General features: G+C 43.1%; 2 protein-coding genes across 2 annotated transcripts; one reads left to right on the plus strand and one right to left on the minus strand.

Moving 5' to 3' along the window:
• The first annotated feature begins 3299 nt into the window (after positions 1–3299).
• pou5f3 (POU domain, class 5, transcription factor 3) lies at positions 3300–5550 on the plus strand. Its single transcript, XM_068335433.1, has 6 exons — positions 3300–4058; positions 4162–4273; positions 4431–4561; positions 4762–4926; positions 5017–5133; positions 5236–5550. Exons 1-6 carry the CDS (start codon positions 3300–3302, stop codon positions 5548–5550), a joined length of 1599 nt encoding a protein of 532 aa, XP_068191534.1.
• Positions 5551–7349: 1799 nt separating this feature from the next.
• fut7 (fucosyltransferase 7 (alpha (1,3) fucosyltransferase)) lies at positions 7350–10812 on the minus strand. Its single transcript, XM_068335312.1, has 2 exons — positions 10629–10812; positions 7350–8673 (listed from the first exon to the last, which is right to left on the minus strand). Exon 2 carries the CDS (start codon positions 8631–8633, stop codon positions 7581–7583), a length of 1053 nt encoding a protein of 350 aa, XP_068191413.1. The 5' UTR covers positions 8634–8673; positions 10629–10812; the 3' UTR covers positions 7350–7580.
• Between the last annotated feature and the right edge of the window lie 4958 nt (positions 10813–15770).

Genomic DNA, 15770 nt, shown 5'->3' on the forward strand with positions numbered 1-15770 from the left:
GTTGAAATTGTGAATTCAACCATCATATATTGGTTTTGTTGCTGAATGTAGATAAATATTTTACTTCAAAAACTGTTCAACAGGATTTCCTTTGTCTGAAACTTTCTCTCTGAGTTTGATATCCTGTAAACTGTGATCAGATTCCCAAGGTGTCTTAAGGAAGCCGGGAGAACTAAAGACAAGATCTTAGAAGAGGGGGTGAGGGTGGAGGGCTTCATTTAAATCTTCTGATACTCCCTTCACACTCCTCACTGTACTGAGCTATTCAACCCTGATCCCAGTCTCCCTCCCCCTTTGGACACCCTGAGTGCTCTCTGCTCTGCTGGCCCTTTCTCTCTGCCTAAAGTCTTGTATCTCTCTTGCCGTCTTCCTTTGCATGACAATTATCCTCCCAAGTCCATGGCCCGAGACAATGCATGTTAAGTTGTGGCTTGGTGCCTTTTATGCTATTGACTAGGCTCTTGTCTCCACAAGGTTCCCCTGTCTTTGTCCAGCATGATTTTGCATCTCAGAGTGTCGATGTTCTGGCGAAGGTGTAGCACAAGCTTATCTTCACATTCAGATAATCTCTCTCTCTCTCTCTCCCTCTCTCTCTCAGGCATGTTACACCTTCTGAAGACAAGTTATGATGATCCCAAATCGGGATCATCAATTTTAAACGTGAGAATTTCACACATGTTTAAAATTGATTATTATCACTACACGCTTTATGTCACCAGTGAGAGCATGAAATGTTCCAAGTGCGGATGGGAGGGACATCTCATGCGTAACTGTCCGAAGGGAGAGGATGAATGCTGGCTGCCACAAGGCAGGTGGCTGTGTCCGCGGGGGTCCGGCGGCGGGTGCCTTGGAGCCGGTTGTTGTAGCTACTTACACGGCTGTGGTGGCTCTGGGGCCGCAGCCTTGTGGGTGTCAGACTCCTTTACCTGCTGGGTCACCGACTGCCAACCCAGAGCCGCAGAATAACACAAAGGATACAGGTGACAACGCAAAGGTTAAACAACCGGGGGCAGCAATCGCTCTGGTGTCTTCCAGTACTGCAGTCCTGATTTCACAATCGCAGCCTTGCGGAATCACCTTGCATCAACTCAGAGATCACAGGGAATCACTGTGCATCAACCCAGAGGTCACAGGTGACAACGCAAAGGTTAAACAGTCGCCGACCATCAACCCGGAGCCACAGAATAACATGCAGTTGTTTTTTTTTCTTAATTTTGTCTGTCTGTTTTTTTTATTTTATTAACTGTTCAGAAAACGCACAGTGCTATGGAAAATCTTCTTTACGTGAACCTCTTTTGGATTTTGTGTCAACGTGATTATTTTGTAATTTGACTTTAATGAATAAACTTGACGTTACAAATCAAATCAATCTCTATCTCTCTCACACACACACACACACACAGGCACGCACACACACACACACACACACACAGGCACGCACACACACACACACACACACACACACACACACACACACACACACACACATATATATATATATATATATATATATATATATATATATATATATATGGAATAAATTTGATGCCCAGACGTCTCTGACGTCACTCCAAATTTGCAAGTGATACCCCAGCATAATTTCATTTTGCCACCAGTTGATTACGCATTGTCCTTAAGCCAGTTTTAGATCTTGAGGTTGTATCAAACTATTTTGTGGCTCACAGTGAACCCTGGGGCAGGAGTGAAACTAAATTCTGCTGTTTGAGGAAGGTGTAGAAGGTGGGTGTAGGGTGAAATCAAAGGGTAGAAACTTATTGTTTCATTCTGAAAAGGAGCTAATGGTCGACCATCGCAACTCGGGATCTGAAATCCACAGGGTGCCCCGGGGACAGATCGCACAATGGCACCCCCCCCTCCCACCCCGCAGTGTGTCTTCCTGCCCCAATCTGCGACCATCGACTCGCGCTGGAGGAGGCATCTGCGCACTTTTGGCCATCCAGGCTTTGAATGGCCACCGATGACGCATGAATAGGAAACGATCACCTGAATGCCGCTGGTCATTTTGTTGCAGCTCCCAGTATTCTTCCATGACCAGGAGCAGCACTGAGAGAGGACGCCTGTTGTCTGCAGCTGCAGACAGGCCTCAAGAACCACCGGGAAGAGTCAAGATAAAATTACTCCAGAGAAGAAAAAAAAATAAAATCAAAGCATGATTCTGTTTAACTCCGTTTTCAATATTTTACAATATCAAAAATTCAGATTCCCAGCACTGTCAAGGGTAAATTCATTGTCAAATAGTTACATGTTTATTTATATGTTTAAAATTATACAAAACCTAATTAAGCAATTCCCCCCTTAATAAAGGATTCTGAAATCTCCATTTAACCACAAATATGGCAAAAACTTCTGAAACTAATTCTGAGGTTACGTTCTTTTATGATATTGTGAAATTTATCAGCATAGATTTCTTTCTGAAATTTTCATAAAGTGACTCCTTTTGACTGATATTTTAAAGTTAAACTTTTCTACATTGCTTATAGTCCCAGTTTATTTTATTTGTCTTAAATTTTGGTCTTGTTTGTTGAATACTGAAGCACATGGATCAACGCTGTACTCAGTTTTAAATAAGAGATACGGTTAAATAAACTTGACTTGATTCAAATGATGCATGATGGACTCCACTGACAGATATGTTAATATCAAGGCTATCTCTGCAAAGGGGATTTTTTTTAAAACAAATCCAGCAGTAGGGTTAATTTATGAGGTGAGCAAGTCATAGTGTTAACATGTCAATATGTGATTACAGCAGCAGTGTGCCTTGTCTTTTGAAAATGTAAATTTAATTTCCGAATGGATTTTAGGCTGCTGAATTGATATCAGTTTTAAATTCACTTTAAAAACAGAAGATAAAGGTGTTGCAGTTGGTCTGCAAAAAAAAAAAAAAAGTCTAAATTTTATGTGAAAACATACCCAGTACTTTAAGAAGAATCAAGGTCAGCTACAAATTTCAAAATCAGCTGTGATCAATTGTCTGCGCCGACCAATCAGTGAAGAGATAAGGTGATCTCCTGCGCCCGAAGATCTGATTGGAACAGCCTGTGGCGCAGAGGTACAAAAAGGCCCTTCAGCTGGAAGGTGAGGAGTAGCAGGGTTGTGTCCACGACAGGGTTTGTTTTTGTTTGTCTTTTTTTTTCTCTCCTCTGCCCCTCATTGGTTAGTGCGTAAAAAAAAAAAAAGAAGAAGAAAAAACAGGTGGGCGACATTTTGTAGCCCACAATTTCAAATATAGACGCGCGTATTTTTTCCAGCGCTTTTAATCAACTCACGTTGTTTGGAAGATGACTGATGGATCTCAGAGTCCACACGACCAAAACCAGCCTTATGATTTCAGCCGGGGCAGCCCCTGTCCTGGTCCTCAGAACCTGGGTCACGAAGGGATGGGCAACTGTGCGTCATTCCAGGTACCCCACGGCGTCCTGCCGGACCCGGGCCTTTTCTACAACAAACCCTACAATGGCATCGGGCCGGCATCCGCTCAGGCCTTTTTCCCGTTCCCCCCCGTTAACGGAGACTTCAGGGGAGCCGATCCACAGGTTGGAGATTTTGGGCAACCGAAGCACTGGTATCCCTTCACTGGACCAGAATACACCGGCCAGGTGCCTGGAGTCACTGCAGCCACCCAGCCCGTGAACCTGAGTCCCCCCATGGCGGAGACCCGGGAGCAAATCAAACTGCCTGAAATCAAGACTGAGAAGGAGGTCAGTGATGGTTACTTACTGGACACCAAGGTCCAACAGTACCAAATGCCTCAAGTCACCACCGCCATGCCGCACAGCGTCTTCTACTCTTCGCCCTGGAACGCACCTTTCTGGCACGGAATGACCCACGTCACTCCACCCTGCAACAATGGTCAAGTTCCCTCCACATCCTCCACGTCGTCGCCGTCATTGTCTCCTTCCCCGCCGAGCAACGGTCTGCCGGCCAACGCGTTTTTCAACGTGAACCCGACCCCGGGGCCCCAAGGGCCCCAAGCCCCGACCCAGGGATCCGCGCACAGCAGCGGCTCCTCCAGCGCCACAACCAGCGACTCCGACGAGGTAAAGACAATTATTGAAGAATACGATGCATTTAATGAGTTTATGACAATTTTCGTTGGGGGTTTTTTTTTTTCTAAATATTTGTGGTCTACCTTTTCTTTAGGAAACCATCACCACTGAGGACCTGGAGCAGTTCGCCAAGGAACTGAAGCATAAACGGATTACTTTAGGATTCACTCAATCCGATGTTGGCCTGGCTCTGGGTAACCTTTATGGTAAGTCAACCAAAATCCATTTTTTAAACAGTTAATACAAGAAATTGTAGTGTGAGTGAGTGGTCTGAAGTTTTCTGCAGTGACATTTCTGGCATATTCAAGTATTTATTTTTATTGTTTAACAAAAAAGTTTTTCATTGTTTTTATTTTCATGTAGGTAAAATGTTTAGCCAGACAACCATATGCCGATTTGAGGCTCTGCAACTGAGTTTCAAGAACATGTGCAAACTGAAGCCTCTTCTTCAGAGATGGCTGAACGAAGCAGAGACTTCAGAAAATCCCCAGGATGTAAGTTTTTCTCACTGACATCTGCCAGCTATTTAACAAGACAACAGCTGATCTGAGCACCATGGAAACTAGTCTTGTCGGGACTCCAGTTCCTGCTGAGTTAACATTGTCCCATCAAATTGGCTGTATTCCGCCACCTAGTGGTCACAATCAAACATCACATAGTGCATTTATTGAATGATTTTTTTTTGATTCTCCAGATGTACAAGATTGAAAGAGTCTTTGTGGACACCAGAAAAAGAAAGAGGAGGACCAGTCTGGAGGGAGCCGTCCGCTCAGCTCTCGAGTCTTACTTTAATAAATGCTCTAAACCAAACACCCAGGAGATAACTCACATCTCTGATGACCTGGGTCTGGAGAGAGATGTAATTTCAATTTTTCTAAATTTAATCTCATTTGTACCTTGTTGTTCAGTTAATGATTTTTAGATTAAAGAAATATTCTCTTCTTCTCAGGTGGTGCGTGTTTGGTTCTGTAACAGAAGACAGAAAGGTAAGCGCCTGGCCCTGCCACTGGATGAGGAGAGCGAGTACTACGAGCACAGCCCCTCCCCGATGACTCCCTCCCCAATGGTTGCCTTGCCGATGGCTCCATCCCCGATGGCTCCCTCCCCGATGGCTCCCTCCCCGATGGCTCCCTCCCAGATGGCTCCCTCCCCAATGGCTCCCTCCCAGATGGCTCCCGCGCCATTGGCCCCCTCTCCCGTGTCCTCAAAGGGCGGCCCTCCTACTTTCCTCGTTGGCCCTCCTCCTCCTTCGCTCTACCTGCCACAGCTGTCCCACCTGCCCCACCTGCCCCAGCTGCACCAGCCACCCCACCTGCCCCAGCTGCACCAGCCACCCCACCTGCCCCACCTGCCCCAGCTGCACCAGCCACCCCACCTGCCCCAGCTGCAACAGCCATCTCAGCAGCCCCAGCCATCCCAGCCGGCTCAGCAGCCCCAGCCGCAACGTGCCAAAGCCGCAAAGCAATCCCCACAGTCCGGATAGGTCAGTCACCTGACCGGTTCAACATGCTTGAGCTGTCTAGACCTGACCCACTGACATTCTCAGAAGTGTTATTCCTAACGTAACTAAATCCAGTAAGCTAATTACTTCAGTGGGTCATAGCTCTATTATTAATGATCACATCCTTCTGTACCAAATTGACTAATTCGACTTATAAATGGAACAAAGGGTTTAAAATTATTTCTACTTAATGTGCCTATTGTGTTCTCAGATAGTGCTGCAAAGAGATACACAGGCTTGTGTCAGGTTTGGTCTTTCTTAAATAATGGTCTAGCTATGCAGTGAAGATGGGGTTGTGAATGACAGCAGGGCTAAATTTTCAGGGTACTTGATTTTATCATTGATTTTCTGTGATACAGATAAGAGGATCCCCTCTCTACCTTTTTTAAAAACAGAATCCATTTTTGACAGTTTGGCCAATGTTTGTGCAATACTTCCCCTCTGAGCAAATGGCAGTATTTGTCATAGCTACATGTCATTTACATGGAAATACGTCCTATTACTCAAAGTGCATTTTCCCACTGACTTTGCACTTTGTTGTAAGGTTAGTTTCCTTAAAATGTCACACTTTACACACACTTTACACACTAAAAAATTAATAATCTTTGCCTCATGGTTGATGCTAATGACATGTTTTTTCAAATACTCCAGTGGCAATGGGATTTGGTGAAAGCCTGTGTTGAGGGAAAGTAACTGCTGTTACTTACTCTAAGCTGCTCAGTCTGCCAGTTGCACAGTCAATATTTCCTCTCCCAGGTGAATACTGTCAAGACAAGCCTGACTTTGCAGCACCTGCTGTATTTTTATTATATATTTTTTTATTATCTTTTTATTTCCGGGTTTTAATGTCTGTGAAGTGTCGTATAATACTCCTTTTCCTTGGGTGCCCCGGGTGACGACATCTAATGTCATTCATTTAGTCTTGTATAAACCTGCCCTGATTGTAATCTTGTTTGCAGGATCTGTTTGTGTCTAGAAAAAAACTTTTTAGAATTGTTACAGTATTAATAGTACAGTCTTGTCCAATAATTACTTTTACAGACATTATACGTGCAATTTATAATTTTGAGTAATACTGTTTGTGTAGTTAGTTTGCATTTTTCAACTGGTTTTAAACTCATTGCAATTTACACTGGTTTCAATCACAACACTCTAAACCTAAAAGGTAACAATCTGCAAAAAGGTATTTCTGGTAATCAATCAGCATGGATTTTTCTGTATTATTTAAACTGTATGTGTATAATCTGAAATGGTACTACTGTATATTAAAAAATGGCAAGTCCACCAAAAGCTGATTGTCTCTTTTGTTGCAATCTAGAACATAATGTCCAATTGGCAATTAATATGAAGCACAGCCAGCATCATGCAGTTAGATAAGATATACTTTAAGGATCCCAAACTGGGAAATCCAGTTATCATACAATAATGACTAAACATGGACAACTACGACTACAAGCACCCCAGACGCAATAACTTCAATATATTTTGTGGCTCTATAGCCTTGTGAATTGACCCATGTAGTCGTATGCATCCTCTATTTTTTTTTGTCTTGTGTAGCTTTATACTCGTAATTCAGCCGCAACCAATCAAGTATAGGGCTGTTTCCATTATTAAGACTTTGTTCTGATTGCAAAAATGTAGTTGGAAGTGCAAGGGATTTGGGAGTGACTAGTCAGACCTCGACAGTTTGTACTTATTGTGTTAATTTATAAGTTGTGTTAATGTAAAACACATTTCCACTATGTCCTTTGAAATGGGTTCCTCAGGATGAAGGATTTATTTCATATATTCTTAAGCAATTCTTGAAGACGTTTCCCTTAAATTCCTACAATTTAATCTAAATTTCTATTCAATTTAACTTGATCCATGCTGCACTACACACTGGAGAATGTTAAATTATTCTATTGTATTTTACTATTATATCTAATACTTAATATTACTGATAAAGGAAATGGAAAATAATTGAGTGAGGTAAGAAATGTGGTAAAATCAGTTCACAACAGCTCTGAGACTCAAATGTCAATGGCATTGACCCACGCCTCCAGGTCTGAGTAAACCTTGTGCGGCGGTAAAGCGCCGTACTGTGAGCAGATCTTACACAGCCTCTCCCTCCAATCTGTGTAGAGCTTCACTCTCCATCGCTGCCTCCAGGTAAAATATTCACTGTAACGTTTCTTATCCTCTGCAAGCTGCTGTAAATATATTGCTAGGTCTTTCACTGATGCAAACTCATCAATGTGAATGAAAGAGTTAGCGGGAAGCACCGCTTTGTAATTCCCTAATGATGGTCCCATTACAACGGGCACTGCTCCACCTTGGTAAGCATTCCTCCACAATTTTTCTGTGATGTAATCTCTGTCAGCCGAGTTCTCAAAAGCCAAATAAAAGTAGCAGCGAGACATTGCTTGTAAGAGTGCTCTAGATGGGAGGTGTCTCTTCGCCCAGCGACCGTAAACTTTCACAGGAACTATGGCGTTCAGCTCTCGGTACACTTCACTTCTCTTGTGCTGGCTCCTGTAGTTGCTGACCACCCAACAGAGCAGGAAGCTCTTATTCAGTGGGATATCTCCCGTCAGTTGTTCTTTGTCTTCTTTTGGTATTAGCTCACCGTAGGGTACAGTGACATCAGCATCCCTCCTGTAACTTACAGTCATGTTGAAGATGTTTGCATACTGCTCCAAGTTTCCATTGTACACTGGGGCCTCCAGAGACATCCAGGCCCACCTTTGACCCGACGGTCGAGGAAGTTCCAAAGGCAGTTTCTGCCGGCCCTCCACCAGCTCTTTGTTGTGAAATACCACCACATCAGCCGAGTGGAACAAGGAGCGCTGGTCCACCAGTCGACAGCGCGGGATGTGGTAGAGGTCCCAGCACACATCACCCTTCAGGATGAAGCGCCTGCCAAAAGGCCAGTACCACAGCAGGACGGTTACATTTCTACTGCTGCTCCAATCAGAGAGGCTGGAAGGACTTTTGTCCAGCAAGGTTTGAAAATCTTTGGGCCATCCATTGAAAAGGTACAGCAATACAATACAGAGAGTGGAGAAGAGGAGACACTTCTTCATTGAGTTGACTGCAGTCCTCTGTGTTGGGACAGTCCTGTCACTAAAAAAAAAGAGCAGTCACAGTTATGCAGGAGCAATGAGGAATATACTGTATATTGTTTGATGTAGTTATTACTGTATTATTATTATTGTTATTATTATTGTTAATGAGCAGTTCCGACACCAATCATTTTTATCTAAAACTTGCTACAAGAAAGCTGGTTGTCTTGGTTAATATAATGTTCTGCCATATGAATATTTGTTTTTTATAATAATACTTCATGTTTTAATTATTTATTTCTGGATTTGATAAATTTCAAGATGAAAATAGTAGACTCGCCCTCCATAAACTAATAATTTCAACCAAAAGTAACCCTACATATTCTGCAACAAAGTTTGATTTTGTTTTCAATTATTTTATTTTATTTTAAAAATGTTCACTGAATATGTTCTTTAATGTCTTCATGTTCATTCTCTTGTTTTAATTAATGAAAATGGAATTCATTGAAATAATAGGTACAGGTACAGATTTGCTTAGAATAGCACCCCTCCCCCCAACTCAGTGAACTGCTCATTTTTGACTTTTGTTTAAGCGCTCATTTTTCTCTAAGAACAGAGAGGAGGTATCATGAAAAAGCCATGAAAAAGCCTTTTCTGAAATTTCAAGAGCCAAGTCACTGCTAGCCAAAGGATGCCTGGCATGCTGCAATTGTTTTGCAAATGTGTTTGACACCTGACACAACAGGTAACTGTGAGAGGGGGGAGAGAGCACAGTTTAGACTTGTGTATTCTGTCTGGGCTGCTGACTAGATAGGCAAAAGCTTGGAGGTTGTGATTACAGTTGAGAGCTGAGAACACATCTGAGAACTCATTTTCGATGAATGGTCTATTTTGAAACTTTTTTTTCATATATAAGGTTCACTGGATTATTAGGTGCACTGTCGGTTTTTGAGAAAATTAAAGGCTTTTAGGTGTGACTTATAGTGCGGAAAATACTGCATATGAATGAAATAATCATTTAAAAGACAAGAGGAATATTCGGTGAATAGGATGATTGTGACACACAAAATAAATGATAGGTGATGATGGATATATGATAAATACATATAATTTAGGATCAATTTAATTTAGGCCTAAGATTATGGATATATATAAGTGGTCACACATGTCAACCAAATAAATGCTAAAAATAACCACTGATTATGATGTTTATTCGTGAATGATTATGATATTGAGACAGAAACGTGTTAATAATAAATGTTATTGTGAAACACGCTTGAAACTGCTGAGTTACATTTAGTGTCAGATGAGGAAACGGACGTAAAACTTCACTGTGAATGAATAAAGAACATTTGAAAACTCAAAACAGGACCCACAACCTAACAAAGACCTGCACTGAACTTGTAGGAATGCTTAAAATATGTGCTGAAACAGAGGTGTTACTGATCTTTACATTGTTTTTCACATTATTATAAGAGAACTGCTTCATCCTCAGTGATGCATAACAACACGGTGAACTTCAAGGCTGCACCGAAACCACACTGGTTGAAACTGAAGCGCTGCAGCTAACATCACACAAGATAAGTGTCAAATTTGATTTTATCAGTTCCACCTTTTGCCTGGGCGCGTAACAGAATTGAGTTAATCTTTTTTTCTTTTCTTTTTTTCATTTGAGACTAAATATTAACCTTAAAGTTATTTATTCTATACAGAGAAACAAGAAGTTTCTGGAGTGCATCAGGAAACATATCGCCACATAACAACACTTTCTAATAACACTGATGTTAAAATAAAGCATGTTTAAATGATCCTCTGTCATCAAGACAAACTGAACAGTATGCGGTAAACGATGTGGTTCTGCTTAGCTGAAGGATGCCAGAGGGTGCAAAAGTCAGGTCGGTTTGACCTGACCTTTGCACCCTCTGGCAATCCACAGAGAGGATTCAGGATAAGACATTTTACAAGTTAAACTACAATGATCACAGAGGTAAAGGAAACAAGGCTTTCTTCACCAACCTGATCGGTGATGTGCGCTTCGTTCTCTGATCTCGGTCACCACTGACACTAAATCTGTTTGCTGCTGGTTGGAGGGTAATGATGAACTTTAACCGTTTAAAAACCAGTCAGCTTAATTTGGCACTTTGCTTGTCCACACCATGTATTCCTCTTCAGTTCCTTCTATGCATTGAATGTGATGTTCTCCTTCTTTGCCAACATGCCTAAAGAGCGTCCAATCAAGAGCAGGAGGTTTCTTCTTCATGTGTGCGGTGATGGTAAAAGAGGAAGTGGCAAACATGATCTTAAATTCAGATGTGGGTTACGAAAGGGTCAAGTGCATCTACGTTATGCAACAGAAACTGGTTATAAGGCTGTGCTCGTAAAAAGAAGAAAAAGTTCACTGTGGAAAGCAACAACTGTTTTACTCAGGGGATGTACCTTTCACAAGAGGAACCCCCTCCCCCCCACTCTCTCTCTCTCACACACATACACGCATGCACGCACGCACAAACCTTTGTGCATTACTGACATATTATGTTGCATGGTATGAACAGTGATACTTTTAAATGATGATTCTCTCCATAATGTAGTAGGTGTTGTGTAACTACGTACTGCCATCTTATCTTATAGCTGTAATTTCTTCTTAGTTGACCTTCAAATCAGACAGTCCTCAAAGATGCTTTATGGCAGCACAGAAACAGGACTACATTGTGTCTTCATAACATCTTAGACATCATATGAATATGTGAATCTTTTCAATAGAAATTCCTGCTGTGCATATTAACTGAGTGATGAGTGTACAGGGGTTGTCACTTATCTCCCCACCTATAAATTTGAATAGGCTCACTTGAAAACCTCACGGTGTCACGTTTTAACTCCACCCACTATCGCCCAACCAATCACAGCGCATCTGCCAGAAGGAGTCCCGTGAACGATATGGCGTAAGGCATCGGCCAGCGAGACTTTTTGTTGTGGTTACGCCTTTCGTCCACACGACAACGAAGATATCCGGGATGAAAACGACAGCCAAAGTGAAGTTTTTTGCAAACACCGGGTCTGCGTTGTCGCAAGGGAGGAGGGGGAGTCTCCCTGTGACGAAAACCGCTGTGAGGTCAATGTGTGTGACCCGTGTTTACATGTACACATAGAATGGACAGAGTTAAAACCGGCTATTTTCTGATGTATAACAGCTCCACGTCGAAGACGCATTGATTGATTGTTCGTCTGTTTCTTTATGAGTCATGAAGTTTATATGACTCATAAAGTAGAATTTCCACGGGTTCCCGCTAGTGTGTGTGTATAAAATAATACCACAAGAGGGGAGTGTTCCACTAATGTATCCAAAGCTGTTTAAATCAATCCACTGGGCTTTAAGAAAGTTTCTTGAAGACATTTCGCCTCTCATTCAAGAGGCACTGGAACTGAAGAAGCCAATTGGATGAGAGGCGAAAATTCTGCAAGAAACTGTCTTAACTCCAGTGGATTGATTTAAACAGCTTTGGACAATATCTCACACTCATACTGTTCTTTGGGGGGGGGGGGGTTTGTGGTAATTTGTGGGCTATATTACCAATGAAGTGTAATATCAATTAGAAGAAAAGTGTAATGGCAAGTAAGATTTCTTATTTTAAAGCCTATTCTAAATTTACTTCCTTCATTTTATGCTGTATCCAGGGACTCTGCGACACTATTATGCTATGTTCATCCAGTAGTTCCAGGCTCTATAGACTCTATTATTAATGTGCATCAGGGTTTTATTCAGTTAAATGGGATGACTAAGCCTTGGCAGAATACAATGCAATCTTGTGTTATTGTCTTCCCCCGCGGTGTTTCACAACATTATGAACACTCTGACCCAGCAGGACTCGATTGTAAGAATACATTTTAAGTGTTCTGTTCTTCTGGTAACATTTATTGCATCTTCATTGCTTAAGACCACATGACAACAGGACTATTTTATTTAATTTGAAGCTAATTTGAACTGACATGATTGTTGTTTACCAAGTAAAAGGCTGCAATTTAAACTCGTGGTCCCTGACACTCGTGCTGGGTTTGTAAAATAAGAACATATTGGTTATTTTATCTCCCAAAATGTCATGTGACATCTATAGAGGGGCGTTTTATTGGGGAGGTTATTTTCAGGGACTGGAGTCCAGCAAATGCACCTATGCTCAATCCTTGTTAAATTTAATTACATTGACTATTCAGATATTTCGAAGACACACCTGAATTATGTTTGTTACACCTGTTTATGACATTTACCAGACTGAATAGGCCAAACAGGCATATAAAAAGCAAACTGCAATTTTCATTTTTTCAGAATTTTAAAATGCACCTTTGATGACTCATACAATAATTTAACCAGCATTTGGGAGAGTTTTCCATCCTTGAATGAATGAATGAATGACGTGTTGACAATTACATCATAAGCACTGCTAAAATACATGGATTAATATTTAATCAAGGCGGTTGATTCCTGAGGACTACAAAGCGTAGGATAACATCATTCACCATTCACCAAGTAGCTATTCACCATTAGCTGCCTAGATAATGATAGCGTGATAAAATTAAATTAACAAAATCGTCCCCCTTACAAGTTGCTCACAAAGGAGCTGCCCGCCACTCTACCTCCCCTACATGCGTACAGGCCCCCCTGTGTGTTTGTTTGTTTGTTCAGGGCCTGCACACACTAACATATGCATGTGATTGGATTTTACTAACTAGAGTGTGCTCTTAATTTTCCTTCGGGAATTACTAGAGTATATTAAAACAAACTAAATTAAATTAAATGTGTACACTAACCTGACATAAATGCTTAGTTACTCTTAGCTTTTGGAATTCATAAGACCTGCTAACAAAACTAAGCATGGTGTTTGAAGAGTGAGCAGCTTTTCAAAAAGTCATTGTCACTGGGTTTGTTTTACTGTAGAACACAATATAATCCATCCGTCCATCCATCTTCCGCTTATCTGTAATCGGATCACATGGGCAGCAGCTTCAACAGGGAGCCTCAAACTTCCCTTTCCCTGGCCACATCCACCAGCTCTGACTGGGGGAGCCCAAGGCGTTCCCAGGCCAGTGTCGAGATATAATCCCTCCACCTGGTCCTGGGTCTGCCAAGAGGTCTCCTCCCAGCTGGGCTGGGAGACACCCTGGAGGCATCCGCACCACATGCCCAAACCACGTCAGCTGACTCCTCAGCAACTCTACTCTGAGCCCCTCGCAAATAGCAGTGTTTCTCACCCTATCTCTAAGGGAGACACCAGCTATCTGCCTGAGAAAGCCTATTTCCGCATCTTGCATCCGTGACCTTGTTCTTTCAATCATGACCCATCGCTCATGACCACAGGTGAGGGTAGGAAAGAAGATTGAATGGTAGATGGAGAGCATTGCCTCTCAGCTTAGATTCCTCTTTGTGGCAACAATGCGGTAAAGCGACTGCAATACCGCTCCTTCTGCCCCAATTCTCCATCCAGTCTCACGTTCCATTGTTCCCTCACTCGTGAACAAGACACCAAGATACTTAGGCCCCGTCCACACGATAACAGATTTTTTGAAAATGCAACTCTTCTGTTGCGTTTACGCCTTCCGTCCATTCGACAACACAGATATCCGGAACGAAAACGCAACTTTTCGAAAACGCTGGCCGAGGTGGATTTTTAAAAAAATGCTGGGTCTGCGTTGTCGTGTGGACGGTGTAACCGTGACTTTTTAAAAACGCTGACGTCTTGCCTGCGACGAAAACCGCTGTGACGTCATATTTATGGGCCCGTGTGTTGTGACAACAAAACACGGAGGATTCCTACTGGATAAAATTTGACTCAATACTGCCACCACATGGTTTGGCATGCTTATAGCCGTCTTCGAAAATGCACTGGTGCGTTTACGTGTGGACGGAGATTTTTTTAAAAACGCTGTCCTGTGGACGCGAATCGTTTTCGGTGCGTTTTTAAAAAGTTGCGTTTTAAACAAAATCCGTCATCATGTGGACGGGGCCTTAAACTCCTTCACTTGTGGAAGGACCTCATCCCCCACTCGGAGAAGGCAGTCCACCGGCTTCTTGCTAAGGACCATGGCCTCAGATTTGGAGGTGCTGATCCTCATCCCCGCCGCTTCACACTCGCCTGCAAGCCGGACCAGTGAGGTCACAAGCTGATGACGCAAACATGCACACATCATCTGCAAAAATAAGTGATGCAATCTTCAGCCCACCAAACTGTAAACCCTCCTCACCACGAACGACTATGCCTTAATATCCTGTCCAAAGAGAAATGGGGATAAAGCGCAGCCATGGCGAAAACCAACAGCCACTCGGAACAAGTCCGACTTACTGCCGAGAACCTGAATGCAGCTCTCACTTTGGACGTACAGGGATTGGATGGCCCTGAGGAAAGGCCCCCTCACTCCATACTCCCGCAGTACCTCCCACAGTATATCCCTGGGGACACGATCGTACGCCTTCTCCAAGTCCACAAAGCACATGTAGACTGGGTGGGCATACTCTTCAGCCCCCCTCTAGAACCCCTACAAGAGTAAAAATCAGCCGGGGGCTTGTGCGTATTCCCATACCCGCCCTGCGCCTCATGCCTGATACAACTCTAATATAAAACAAGGTCCAACCCCTATCCAGGGGTTTGATTCCAGAACCGAGGCTATGCGTGGAGGTAAGCCCCACCAGATCCAAGGAGTAACGCTCCACCTCCAACACAAGCTCCTTCCTTCCAGTAAGGTGACATTCCACCTTACCAGCTTCTGCCACCCGGGTCTGGTCCGTTGTGACCCCCTGTCATCACTGCCACCCATATGGCAGTGCACCCGACCCCATCAACCTGCCATGCGGGTGGTGGGTCCACAGGGATGGGAAAAATCCACGCTGCCTTTTCAGGCTGAGCCTGGCCAGGCTCCGTGGCAGACCTGGCCACCAGGCGCTAGTTGACGGGCCCTCCTGACTGGACATGGGACCTGGGTTTTCTCCGGGCAGGGTCACATTTAGCCCTTTTTGGTTTTTCATGAGGTATTTTGAACCATTCTTTGTCTGGCCCTTCACCTGAAACCTGTTTGCCTTGGGTGACCCTACCAGGAGTACAAGACTCCCAACAACATAGTTCCCAGAATCCTTAGGGCACACAAACCTCTCCACCACGATAAGGTGATGGTTCC

Source organism: Antennarius striatus, chromosome 15 (assembly GCF_040054535.1).
Source record: "Antennarius striatus isolate MH-2024 chromosome 15, ASM4005453v1, whole genome shotgun sequence".
Classification (NCBI taxonomy): domain Eukaryota; kingdom Metazoa; phylum Chordata; class Actinopteri; order Lophiiformes; family Antennariidae; genus Antennarius; species Antennarius striatus.